The sequence below is a fragment of the Cottoperca gobio genome, chromosome 10, assembly GCF_900634415.1.
Source record: "Cottoperca gobio chromosome 10, fCotGob3.1, whole genome shotgun sequence".
Classification (NCBI taxonomy): domain Eukaryota; kingdom Metazoa; phylum Chordata; class Actinopteri; order Perciformes; family Bovichtidae; genus Cottoperca; species Cottoperca gobio.
This window is the reverse complement of record NC_041364.1, coordinates 15,049,976-15,063,541: the sequence shown is the minus strand read 5'-3', so window position 1 is coordinate 15,063,541 and position 13,566 is coordinate 15,049,976. Positions and strand designations below refer to the sequence as shown.

The 13,566-nt window shown below is 38.6% G+C and overlaps 2 protein-coding genes across 2 annotated transcripts; both read right to left on the bottom strand.

Moving 5' to 3' along the window:
* Window positions 1-562: 562 nt before the first annotated feature.
* hspa4b (heat shock protein 4b) lies at window positions 563-9,325 on the bottom strand. Its single transcript, XM_029442040.1, has 19 exons — window positions 9,024-9,325; window positions 8,349-8,406; window positions 7,772-7,912; window positions 6,761-6,883; window positions 5,856-5,955; window positions 5,579-5,712; window positions 5,233-5,477; window positions 5,041-5,117; window positions 4,791-4,942; window positions 4,153-4,259; window positions 3,903-4,036; window positions 3,454-3,638; window positions 3,226-3,321; window positions 2,768-2,923; window positions 2,524-2,649; window positions 2,299-2,406; window positions 2,083-2,202; window positions 1,806-1,967; window positions 563-1,101 (listed from the first exon to the last, which is right to left on the bottom strand). Exons 1-19 carry the CDS (start codon window positions 9,128-9,130, stop codon window positions 901-903), a joined length of 2,532 nt encoding a protein of 843 aa, XP_029297900.1. The 5' UTR covers window positions 9,131-9,325; the 3' UTR covers window positions 563-900.
* A 2,036-nt stretch (window positions 9,326-11,361) lies between these two features.
* Window positions 11,362-13,507, bottom strand: uqcrq (ubiquinol-cytochrome c reductase, complex III subunit VII). The gene is made up of 3 exons (XM_029441698.1): window positions 13,399-13,507; window positions 12,340-12,511; window positions 11,362-11,546 (listed from the first exon to the last, which is right to left on the bottom strand). Exons 2-3 carry the CDS (start codon window positions 12,491-12,493, stop codon window positions 11,452-11,454), a joined length of 249 nt encoding a protein of 82 aa, XP_029297558.1. The 5' UTR covers window positions 12,494-12,511; window positions 13,399-13,507; the 3' UTR covers window positions 11,362-11,451.
* Between the last annotated feature and the right edge of the window lie 59 nt (window positions 13,508-13,566).

The window sequence follows — 13,566 nt, the reverse complement described above, 5'->3', positions numbered from 1 at the left end:
TTTACTGTTAAATTTAATTGTCCTGGATTCATCCAAACTTTCTTTTTTTTTCCAACACTACATCATTTCTGTCAAATGTTTTATTTGTACTATGTTTATCCTGTACACACGACATCTATTGCACGTCTGTCCGTCCTGGGAGAGGGATCCCTCCTCAGTCTCTCCCTGAGGTTTCTTCCATTTTCCCCCTTTAATTATGGGGTTTCTTTTAGGAAGCTTTTCCTTGTGCGATGTGAGGGTCTAAGGACAGAGGGTGTCGTAACCTGTACAGTCTGTAAAGCACACTGAGACACATGTATAATTTGTGATATTGGGCTATACAAATAAATTTGATTTGATTTGTAAATTCGTACCAATTTACATTATGTGGCGTTATAACTAACCTCTTAAATATATGCATAATATGAGTTTAATGTGGACTTTAAACTCCTGTCATGTCATCAAAACCTCCAAAAATATGGACTTGAAAACATGAGCTGTGTCTTTGTTGGTAGCTGGGCAAGAGGAATGCTTTTGTGAAACCATGGGTATATTTGACCTCAGTAATAAAAGATGCTACAAGTGATTTTCAATAACTTTATTAAAACCATAGTGACACAAACCAGAACACTTACAGGGCACACAACAGAAATAAATACCATTATGTGTACAGCGCTCATTGTCAAACAGGCTTATTGCGGCTGGCTTTAGATTTATGTCATCCAGAAAGAGAGAGGGCATGCTATGTCATAAGACAGATACCACCAGGAGCTGGGCTCAGTGTGCTAATCACCCTGCCTGCTTTTGACTGGAGTGCAATTCCTGAAAACACTTTACCTGCTCTGATATAAACCCAGGCTGCATCTCAATCTGAAACAACCAGCTCCCGTTCAGCTTTGCTTAAAGGGGTGCTAAGCTGCTTTAATCAAGGTCCATATCAGGCTTGTTTTCTGTGGTTTCTGAGGTGCCTGTGTTCTCAGTTGTTCCCTTGTCTGCAGGTTCTTCCTGGGGTTTCTCCTGTCCGTTGACAGGCCCGTTCTCCTCTGCAGGAGTCTCCTCCTTGGGAAGCTCTACCTTGGGCTTGGGCTTGGTCACAATGGGGTTACAAGCAGAGAACAGCTCCTGAAAAATGACACAACATGTAATAATGGTTTTATTAAAATAGTTGTGTGGTCCTGGCCCAGTGATTATATATGCACCAGAGTTACTAATGTGTTGCTGGTAGATCGTTGACCTCAGTGTCTCATGTTGCAACACTAACATATGATGAAAAAGTGGTACATTTCTGCATCAACATGTGCATGAAGGAGTAATAAACAGCTGAATAAATCAGAGCTACAAACATTAATGGATTCAATTAATCACCAATTTCTTTGGATTATTGTTTAAATCAGTTTAAGTAATTTCAATTTTTTTCTTAAGTGTGAATATTATCTGATTTCTTGACTCCTTTGACAGTAAACTTAATATCTTTGAGTTGTGGACAAAACAAGACGTTTGATGGCGTTATCTTGGGCTTTGGGAAACACTGATGGATATTTTATACCATTTTCTGACACTTTGTAGACCAAACAACTAAATCGAGAAAATAATCAACAAATGAAAATAATTGTTAGTTGCAGAATTTAGTTAGTTGTTAGAATGAATTCTACACGAGTGAAGCTAACCATCAAATTAAATTTGCTTTAGCATCACCAATGGCTACAATTTGAATTTACTAATCTAGTCGTCATAAGCAACTTGCATCTTCATTTTACACGTCCTGCATTCTCGTCACGTTTCTTAGTGTTTTGGTATTTTGAAGTTCTAATGTAGTAGACACTCACCCTTGTTTTTGCTTGAATGTCTTTTACTTTGACGGATGGATCCATCGTCAAGTTTTGTTTGCTTTGCTGGTTCATGGCGCTGTTCATCCACATCATTGCATCGCTGGCCATTTTGTCCACTTTCTTGACATTTGCCTCATCTATATGGTCATACTGCTCCTCCTGGAAATCGAAAAAGGGAAATAACAAAAGTAGTGTTACTTATTACCGCAGGCTTCATTACTTTTATTTGTAATTGAAAGGCCAGCATTCTATTTTAAAAAGCTTTTAGATTTACCTTCATTTTGTACGCTTCCACAAATTTCATGTACTGCTGGACTTGTTTTCCCAACTCCTCAAATGCTTTAGGTCTCACTTCAGCCTCCGTATACCTCTCCTGGATGGGCTGGCCTAGTTTCTTTAGCGGACACAGTATACATGTCAGTTCAAGAAATCTAAATTTCAACCAAATAAAAGATAAGGGAATAAAAGATAATACTATAGCAATAATTACCTTGATCTCAGCCAGTTTATCAATGTACACCTGTTTGGGTTGGTCTTCCCCATCTTCATACAGCCAGTTTTCAGTATCCTCCAGTTTTATTGAGAGGGCATCTCGGTCCTAAAATAAAAAGAATTTCATAATACGTAAAAAAGGAAACCAAATCTGTTGGACCGTGATTATAAAGATGCTTACTTTGATCACTTTACAATAAGCCAGGAGTGACCGTTTACTCACAGATTCACCGACAAACTTCTCCAGCATGCCATGTAGTTTGTCCCTCATCTCGTACACGTACTCCTCCACGTAATTCTTGGCGTCATTCCTCTCCTTCTCCAGTTTGTCCTGCATAATCATCTTTCCCTGAAGAGAATCCAAACAGCAACTGTAACCGCTGAACACTTCAAAATAGATCAAGTAACAAAGGATGGGTGGATTTTGTAATGTGTACTGTGCATGTGATGAATGAAAGTTCAGTTACCTCATTTTCTACAAAAAGATTGAGCATGTCATCAGCTAGCTGCCACTGTGGAGCGTTTTCAATTGGAAGATCGACCACTTTTGTTTTGACTTTGGGCTTTTTGGCCTGTGGAGGCTGGTCGGACTTCTTCTCGCCTTTGCCTTCCTCTGGGGTAATCTAAAAAGGTAGGAGCATAGGTATTGAGATTCAAAATACCACTCAAAATGATTCAATACATGCAATGACCCAACATAAAGTTTAGTTTCGTCTACATTGTGTCTCTTATTTTGAGGCCGTAAGTGGTGGTATGGTATTATACTGTATTATAAATGTCTAACACCAATTACAAACATGAGAATGAAAGACTGATTATAAGTTTCTCAAAAACACATTTATTGTGAGCTATTGTATTGAATTGCATCTCCTTGTTAAGACAATCTACAGGACAAATCTTCTTCCACAAAAATTGAGCACCTTACCTCCATCTCCTCATTCTCACGGGGCGTCTTCTCTTCTGCTTCTTTCGGACCCTCTCCCTGACCCTGCTGCTCATCCTGATCGGTCTGCATCTTGTTCTGCCGGAGTAATAATAATTTGTTTGGTCTCAAAACAGAAGTACAAATAGTACTTTAGTAATACTAATCTGGTGTTTGGTGTAAAATGACATATTATGATGAAAATAAAATACACTTGTGTGGCTGAATTACCTCTCCATCTTTTTCATTGACCTGTTCCGTTTCCATGGGTTCCTCTGTCTCATCACACTTCTGCACTTCAACCAGGGAGGCGCTGGCCACACTGAAGATACCATGGATGTTCACTCGCACCTTCACTTTCACCTTGGAGCTCTCTCCAGATGCCTGTGGGACAACCTTCTGGATCAAGAACTGACCTGGAAGGAATAAAAAAAAAAAACACAGCAATAACAAAAATTAGGCAAGCGAAACTCCTCTTGATGTTATTAGTCTTGGGAGGTGAGGTCAGTAATTTGATTAATTTATCAACCCAGATATTTTTCTCAGGAGTTTGTGGATCAAATCTACTAAAAGGAGAGTTAATATTAGACTTCCATTTGTCACTTAGACAGAAACATGAAAGGATGTTTGTTTTGTCTTTCTATCCCCTGGTTGCCACTTAAGAAGCTTGCGCTGCTTACCAATGGTGGGATCAGGGTAGGGCAGGTCCTTAGCGCTGTTGTAGTAGGCATCCAAAGAAAAAGGTTCTTTCCGGTAGAACGTCAGCACTTTGGAGAAAGGGGCTGCGTGGTTTATAGGAAATACCTCGCAATCACTGCAACAAAGGAATATTTCATAATAATTATTACATCTGAAATAAAGACCAGAGATAGGAGGGGGTGGGATTAGGAGGGTTAGATAATGATCAAAAACAGATGGTTTTTTTTTTACCTCAGTCCTTCCTCTGCAGCAGAATGCCACTTCAAGGAGATGGGATAAGAAACAACATCTGTGATGGAGAATTCCCGCACTTTGAAGGCAGGTGACAGTATCGCACACTGTGGAGACAAACAGGTTTTTCAATGAGAGCCGCAGTCATAACAAAAACGTTTAACATGAAAACAAAAATCCCTTTAACAGATGCTTATTTAAGCACTTTCTGGTAAGCAATGGGAGGGGTGGAGACCAGCATTACAGCCAATGGGATTTTCCTATTTGATTCATGCAGAACAGGCTGTGGCAAACAATAGTTTATGACCTGTTCAGAAGGGTCACAAATGAACACTAATGTTTTTAAAAAGCTGATGACGCTTAATGTCCCTAACATCCTCTTTAGTCTCATTTAGCCACTTGTTAGCAACCGCCTTTTTCAAGACACGTAAAAGCTTCAAAACTCACGAGTGGGGTATCTACTGACGTATCTTCTGTCGTAGAACAAAACGTTAAGATCTCTTTATGCTCGTGTTAACCACAGTCCGTACTTAAGGCATCAAACCAAATACCAAATCTACTTCAAGATGAGGGAACCGGAAGTGCAAACGCCAACTCATTTCCGAGTTTTACAGACTCATTCCTGCAGCACCACATACCTGCAGGGCACATCCTCTGGCCACAGCTTCGTCAGAATTCAGTGTGGTGTTCAACTCCTTCCCAAAGAATTTGCTGATTCTCTCTTTGACAGCTGGGATCCTGGAAGCTCCCCCCACGATCTCTACTGCATAGATGTCTTCCCTTTTCAGTTCTTATGGGGAAAACAACACAGTTTTATCATCACAAAGACCAAGGAGCATGAATGCATTAAGTTCTTTAACTGGATTAATAAGAAAGTAGTTAACTCACTGGTTTGGTCCAGCAGACTCTGCAGTGGAGCCTCAACCTGGGCCAAAATATCAACTGCCATCTCTTCAAACTGACCCCTTTGTGCAAGAGAAAAGGTCAACATGACTTAAGTGTTAAAATTAAATGTAAAATAAGACACAGTAGAGAAGAAACGTGATACTAAAAGCAACAAATTATTTCTTGTCGGTCTACCTGTTCAATTTTCCAGAGACATCAATGTCATTCATGAAGCACTCAATGTTAAGTGGCAGGTCAGAGCAGTTGGCACTCATCACTCGTTTGAGTTTTTCACACTCCTGGTAAAGCCTGACCAGAGCCCTGGGCTTTGTCTTGACATCAAGCTTGTACCTCTTGCCAAAATCCCCACAGAAGTGCTTCACCAATACTTCATCAAAGTCCTTTCCTCCCAACTCTGGGTCACAAGCTGTAGCAAGGACCTGCGAGACAAGGAGAGGAGGCCAAGAGAGCGTTGAAGCAATGAAACAACGCCTCAGGTCGATTGATAATAAATGTTCTGCGTGTTTATTTAGCTACATACCTTGACTTTGCCCTTATTGAAGGCGCACACTGATGTCTGGTATCCAGAATGGCCCAAGTCCACAAATACCACATTCCTGGGCTTCTCTTCCGGAGCAGGGAGATCTTGTTTGTAGATCCCATACGCCAATGCAACTGGAAGGAACATTATTACATTATTAAAGATGTAAACATCTACTGGAATCAATATCAAAGTGTGCCTTTTGGCAGCTAATGTCAACAAACAGTAAAATGCACATCCTTGTCCAAGCCCTGCCCCAAAAAAAACTTGTACAGACCTGCAGTCGTCTCATTCATGAGCCTCAGGCAGTTGAGACCAGCAATCTGAGCAGCATCCACTACTGATCTCCTCTCAGCATCAGTGTAGTAGCAGGGAACCTGGTGACAATAGAAGAGCATTTGAAATAGATTCATATTTTAACTAAGTGTTCTCAATGTACTTCTCTGATTAGACCTCTAGTCAGGCTGAAGTTAAACTAGCTAAACTAGGGCAGTACCGAATGTCTTTTTTCTTTACATTTGAAGCTTTGAGTGTCCGTCGTCATATTTTATAATGTCATCTCCCAAAAAAAATGTATCCTCAAATAAGATCCTCAATTTGAATAAAGTGATTAATCTGATTAAATGAGTTAGTCTATGAGTTAGCAGCAGAGCCAACGGTTTATTTGACTACACTGAAAATGTCTTTTTTGAATGACTAAACACAAACACATGGATTGAAGCAGAATATTTTGGAAATTATTACATTTATCAATACATTTTGACTTCGGGGGTCTGGAGTTTTTGGAAATGTTTGGATCACACGAGGCTGAAACAATCCTTCGCAGCCACCACTAGAATCTAATTTGACAAATAGTAATAGTAAATAATAATATTATTTTTATCTGCAAATGTGTAGAAAATACCAGGTTTAAAACAGAATGAACAGACATGAAGAAAAAAATAAAAGCTGCGCAGCATTTGAATGTTGATTCAGAATTTGAATGTCAATGTTATGAATGAAGCTTCAACTATTCGATACAGCCCTAGTTAAAACACCTGTGTGGGTGGAGCATTTAACCTTTTTTATGCTGGCCAGGACTATATTATATATACGCACACACACTATACTACATATTTTGCCCCTCTACTTATCACGTTCAAGGACAGCATCAAAAACTGTGCAGTTATATGTAATACTCACAGACACAACACAGTCCGCCACAGGCTTCTTGAGAGCTTGTTCCGCAGTCTCCTTCAGCTTGGTCAGCAGCATGGCGGTGACCTGTTCAATGCTGAACACCTTCTCTTCCTCCATGTACATCACCTTTAAAAATGGTCAGACATGAAAAGATTGTTACATTGCTCTAAATGTAAAAACTAATATTACACCTAACAATAAAGCACATTTCCAAACGTGCACAGTTCATTTAACATTGATTGTAACCAATGTTCTCAGGTACCAACATCTCTCAGTAAGTGTTAGCAGTATCCCTTGTACTTGCGATGACAGACAGACATTTCACTACATAAAGATGCACACGTGTGCTGCATCATGGGTTCATCATCTACATGTCTTGAGTGCTTGTTAGTATTCAAACTGTGTCTGAAAACTCAATGTGCCAAACAGACACCACAGAACAGAAAAAAAAGAAACTTATTTGGTCTTCCAAACACAAAAGATAATCATGTCTGAATGAAAAAATGTATCATAAATAACTTTAACAAACAATAGCTGCAATTGTATCCATTTAAAATCATGCTGTGTAATATTATTTGTATGTATATTATTGTATTGCATTTACTATATTAACATTTTGATATTATTGCAAAAAAAGAAGAAACATGTTTTGTTTAAAGTTAAAGTGTTTTCAGTTAACCTGCCTGATTAGACATCTACTAAACTACTTCAGGTGTGCAGTCTTCGAAAATGATCAGTTGTTATCAGTTTCTTTATTATCTCTGCCCCAATGAGTCACTTTGAAACGTGGTTTTTGTACTGAATAAAAACCCTTCTCCATGCAGGCAGGTTGATCATTATTTGAGTTGGCTGGCCAAGCGATAACAAGATATGAGAGTCATTACATGTCTCTTAGAGTGCATATTAAATCTTAGAAGAGTAATTAGTAGGTATATCCAGCGTGTCTGGGCAGTTAGTAAACATTAATATAATTTCACCTTAACTAACCGTGACTTTTTCTGGTTATTTCCTTACCTTGATGCCAGTTGTTCCTGTGGGCATTTGTGCAATATCATAGACCAAACTGTTTTTGAGGCGATGCACATAGGGATCCGAAAACGCCCTGCCATGAAACCGCTTGAAACCTTGGACTGTGTTCTTGCAGTTTGTGACGATCTGTAAAAAAATTAAAATAAACTCTCCATTAAACACTCGCATACCTAAGCAAAAAAAGAGAACGGGTTAATCTGTATACTCAACCGTAGATCAAAGATGTGTTGGGTGCTCTTGGAAAACGGGGAAAAGCAGGATGAACAGGAAGGTACTCCAAAATATAAGAACAAGTAACAATAAGAAAGTTATTATTAAAAAGCCATTTTTTTTTAAAAGGCTGAAACATGTTGGCTGGTTGTTACTTGTTCTCACATTTTGGAGTGCCTTCCTGTTTATTATATCTTAATGACTTGCTCTATGTTTGTGCTGAATTTGATGTGTGCTGTACCCATGCCTAGTGTTGTTTGTGCTCATAACGCACTATGGAAAAAGAGGTCCCTCTTTTGACAGGTTAGTGATCATGTATCCAGTGTCCCGCCACTGTACCATGTAAGCATACCTGGCTTTTTGCAGCAGCACCGATCGATCGACTCCGGGGTCCAAAGGAAACACATGCTCTAAAAACAGAAAACACAAGTCAGTTCTCTTTTCTACAACGATGTCGCTTCTTATAGGGTTAATAGTTAAAACCAGCAGAAAAAAGGTAATTGATTTAGATTATGTTTTTTTTACACGTAATATTTTTTTAATGTTTGCAAATATATATTCTATAATTCTTTATGGTTCATTTTTGGATTATGGGTCTGAGATTTAGGTACAATTAATTAATAAAGACGTTTGACAGCCACGATCCGGCCTCCTCCCATCATGCGCTCATTCATGTCTGCAGTAAAAAAAAAAATCCATCACCTGACTTAGCAGGTAAATTATTAGTCTTTAGTTTATCTCGACGACGGTACTGTAGCAAGACACCACAAGAAGCATGTCATAACGTGAAGTAGTAACAGGATTTCTTTATGCTCACAATGGTTCCGTTTTAGCTAGCATTAGCTTTAGCAGTCGCATGCAGTTTCCTGTTGTGAAACCAGTTAGCATGCTAACTAGCTACGTAGCAATGTTAGCTTAATCCAATATTATGATTAACTAAAGTGGAATTCGTTCACATTCTGTACCAGCTATCAGGGCAGATAATACAACACAAATCATACTCAATAATGTATCTAAGTGTACTTACGGTGTACATCGATCGCTGTATTCATTAGCGACAGTTTCAATCCCCCCGGCTCTGGCTACCGCTACATAGCAGTTCAAGAACCCGACGTCAAATCCGACAACTGACATATTCTCTAGCTAACTGAACAGTGTAGAGTACAGTAATTACAAGGAAGAACAGGAATATAATTCAGTGCTAAAAAGTGACAGCAGCAGTTATAGTGGGTTTCAGTCAGCGGACGGTGATACACCCTTGTTCTTGTTCCATGAAGCTGGGTAGCAGCATGCGGTGCGCCGGCTGATGAGTGAGAACGTTCAAGAATTTTCTCTGTCTCACCAACCAATAGCATCCGACTGCAGAGCACGAGACGCTGTTATCGTGCGCCCTCTACAGGCAAGGAAAGTCATTACAGCAGCAGTAATCTAACGCATACAGCTGCTATTTAGATTTCTTCGCAATATTACTACTACCATATCCGTTATACTGATTTACTTAACAGTACAATAATTCAGCTGTTCAATACTGTTGCATTAATACTGTTCATTTAAACTATTATTCGTATTATTTAAGCTATTCCTGCATTTTAACACGATCATAGATTAAAATTCGCAGTATTATTTACACTTAAAAAAAAACATATTACATATTTATAGTTTCACTTTTTCCATACTTATTGTTGTGATATATTGTAGTATAACTGCTCATCTTTTGAAATACTTATTTCTCTTAGAATTTCTCTGTTTTTACACATTTCTATTGTAGAATTTCCCCACAGTGATCAATAAAGTATTTCTGATTCAGATATACAGTGAAGGAAATAAGTATTTGATCCCTTGCCGATTTTGTAAGTTTGCCCACTTACAAAGAAATTAACAGTCTATAAATTTAGACCAAAGAGCTGTCTAAGGACATCAGGGACACGACTGTAGACCGGCACAAGGCTGGAATGGGCTACAACTGTTGGTGCGATTATTCAAAAATGGAAGAAACACAAAATGGCCATCAATCGTCGAGAAGGTGATGTGGTCAGATGAGACCAACATTGAGAACTTTGGCATCAACTCGACACGCCGTGTTTGGAGGAAGAGAATTGCTGACTATAACCCCAAGAACACCATCCCCACTGTCAAGGATGGAGGTGGAAACATTATGCTTTGGGGATGTTTCTCTGCTAAGGGGACAGGCGACTTCATCGCATCGAGGGGAGGATGGACGAGGCCCTGTACCATACAATCTTGGCCAATAACCTCCTTCCCTCAGCCAGGACACTGAAAATGGGTCGTGAATGGATCTTACAGCCCAACAATGACCCAAAACATACAGCCAAGGCAACAAAGGAGTGGCTAAAGAAGAAGCACATTAAGGTGATGGAGTGGCCTAGCCAGTCTCCGGACCTTAATCCTATAGAAAATCTGTGGAGGGAGCTGAAACTTCGAGTTGCCAAACATCAGCCTTGAAACCTGAAGGATTTGGAGAGGATCTGCAAAGAGTGGACTAAAATCCCTCCTGAGATGTGCGCAAACCTGGTGACCAACTACAAAAAACGTCTGACCTCTGTGCTGGCCAAGTATTAAGTCATGTTTTGCAAGGGGATCAAATACTTATTTCACACCATTAAATGCAAATCAATTTATATCTTTTGTATGATGTAAATTTCTGGATTTTCGTTTTTGATATTCTGTATCTCACTGTTAAAATACACCTACCATTAAAATGATAGATTGTTCATTTCTTTGTAAGTGGGCAAACTTACAAAATCGGCAAGGGATCAAATACTTATTTCCTTCACTGTATCTAAAGCTGTGAAACCCCATCTTCCAGTGGAACATAAAAGCCCAATTGTAATGCAAATGTTTAGTCACTTGACTTTTAAGTGTCTTTAGTGTGATTTTATTTATTCTCAAATCACTCTACTCACCAATTAGACTATTTAGCTTTTAAGTTGACCAATTGCCAAAAATCACCATCAACCATTTATTATTATCGATTCATCTTTTCATTAGTCTTTAACATGTCACAATAGTGACAAACGCTCATCACACTCCCAAATACCAAGGCTGTATCTTCTTTGTCAACTTGTTTGTTCCATCCACAGTCCAAAACACAATATTTAATCTTTTTATTATCAGAAAAGTAGCAAATCATCACATTGCAGTTGTGGAGCAACCATATGCATTTTTGCTTGATACATTCAAGCAATTATCAAAACGATAGGCTGCTTAATTTTCTGTTAATTGACGTATCACTATAGCACTAAATGTGGATTATATAATGTAAACAAGTAGCATTAATTTGACACATTGAATGAACATTAATCCAATCACAAAGAGATGGCTGACTGAAATCAATCAAAGACCAATTTCACGTAAATATTTTTTGCCTTTATTGGTAAAACATACAGAGTTGGAATTAATAGCATTGGACAGCTTTTAGAAGAGGTGGCAGGACTTTATACGTCATTCTCAAAGTCTGCTGGATTCTTCCTCTTGCTGGCCTGATTGGCACTGTTGCCCCATGTGTATGTCACGTACAGGACCACCAATGCTGAAAAAGAAAGATTATAAAACAAATTAGCAAAACGTCCTTCACTACATTTAATTGTTTTTAGCCACACCTTGCTGTGCAGTAAAGGCCACGAGTAAAATCCTAAAACCAATATATCTTTATATTAAATAACATACCATCTCTGCAGTGATCGTGAAAAAAAACAAGCAATATTAAGTTGTAGATAGATAGATATATAGATAGATAGAGATAGAGAGAGTATATATAGATAGAGATAGAGAGATATATATAGATAGATAGAGATAGAGAGATATATATAGATAGAGATAGAGAGAATAGAGGATATATATAGATAGATAGAGATAGAGAGATATATATAGATAGAGATAGAGAGAGCTGAGAGATATCTATAGATAGCTGAGATCGAGAGAGTAGGAGATATATATAGATCGATAGATATAATAGAGATAGAGGATATATATAGGATAGAGAGCTCTTCTAGATAGGCTGCGAGCGATAGCGCAGATATATATGATAGATCGAGATAGAGGATATATATAGATAGAGATAGCGCGAGATCGAGGATATATATAGCTAGATAGCGGTAGAGAGGATAGGAGATCTCTATCTCTCTCTCTCGATCATATATAGATAGAGATCTCGAGGATTATCTATATATATATATATATTCAGAACAGACTGCAGATCGGAGAGGGTACGACTCTACATGAGAAATATAGATATATATTTGCTTGCAAAGTAGGATTAGACTAGTAGAGAAAATATTGTTGACTCTTGCATAAATGGACAGATGCTAAATTTAGAAACTCACAGGGGGCAACTTTGAAGAAAGAGCCCCGGAACCTTCTCCACACATTGGGGATTCCTTTGGAGAGGCAGTTGGCGAAAGCCTTCTGCTCAAAGGGGGACAGACTGTATGTGATCACATGCCTGACCCTGGCCAAGTCTCCGAAGTGGTGGCCCATGTTTACCAGAAAGCTGATCTGAAAAGACAATAATACATTTACATAAAAAGATAAGATGATTTTCCTGATTGCACTAAATGCAAATAATCAAACGCAAATAGTTGGAAAATGTATAGTGGCACTGACACAGCTCTGTGCATCTTGGTAGAAAGAGGCACACTTATTTTTAATGTATCTAGGCAATTCAACCACTCAGTTTAATGCAACTATTAAATAACAACTACTTGGTTTCCAGATTAACTATTAGTGCGTGTGAATAAGTTAACAAAATACAAAAAGGGGTTCACAGTTTGGTCCGTCTGTTTTCATACAGAACAGATTAGCTGTAATAATTATAGCAATACAAACATACGCAGTTACCTAACAGGGGCTCTGAATGTGACTGTTTGACATTGAATACGGATCTTTAAGGTAAACTGGTCTTACTTATGTTAGCATGACTGGCTGGCTATTGTGCAATAATACATGCATGTGTAATGTCTAAAGATTTGGTTAATGACAGTAATAATTTAAAAACAAACCGGCTCAACCTTTTTAAACATATGTTACAGTAACTTAAGAGTGCATGTGTAACGTTAGTAAAAGCGTAATAATGTTATTCATCAGGTCGATTCAGGTGCCAGATTATATAAATACACAATAGAGAAACCACAAAACAATCGACTGGTTAGCTGTGATAGCTAAGTGTCGTCAACTAGCTCCAGTAGGCTAACAGTTAGCTGCTAGGGTCCTTGAAAAGCTTTCTTGACTGGCATGTTAACATGGTCGTTTAATCCAAAGAGGCCAACATTTAGGTCCATCCGACTACAATAAAGCACATATATCTCACACAAATCGGAGATATTTGTATCGTAAAGCTAATGTAAGCAAAACTACACTGTAAAAATCGTGACATTGAGACTTACCTTCCTGTTTCTCAAATGTCTCCTAATATAATTGTTGTGTCCTTCCTTTTTATACTGGCGGAGGTTGGCCGCTAACACAGAGGGCGTTAGCGCCACCTGGCGGACTGGAGTTTGGTCATAGTAAAGATGGGGGAGGAATTAACTCTTTCTTCTGGAATTGAGAGTGTT

Bases quoted from the DNA above. Each gene is read 5' to 3' on its own strand.
- hspa4b (XM_029442040.1), bottom strand. From the start codon at position 9,130: ATGTCAGTTGTCGGATTTGACGTCGGGTTCTTGAACTGCTATGTAGCG. The intron at 7,913-8,348 runs GTATGCTTACAT...ATTTTTTTACAG, and splicing joins GTGCTGCTGCAAAAAGCCAG to ATCGTCACAAACTGCAAGAA. The intron at 1,968-2,082 runs GTAAATCTAAAA...TTCGATTTCCAG, and splicing joins TGGAAGCGTACAAAATGAAG to GAGGAGCAGTATGACCATAT.
- uqcrq (XM_029441698.1), bottom strand. From the start codon at position 12,493: ATGGGCCACCACTTCGGAGACTTGGCCAGGGTCAGGCATGTGATCACA. The intron at 11,547-12,339 runs GTGAGTTTCTAA...TTTCTTTTTCAG, and splicing joins TTTCTTCAAAGTTGCCCCCT to CATTGGTGGTCCTGTACGTG.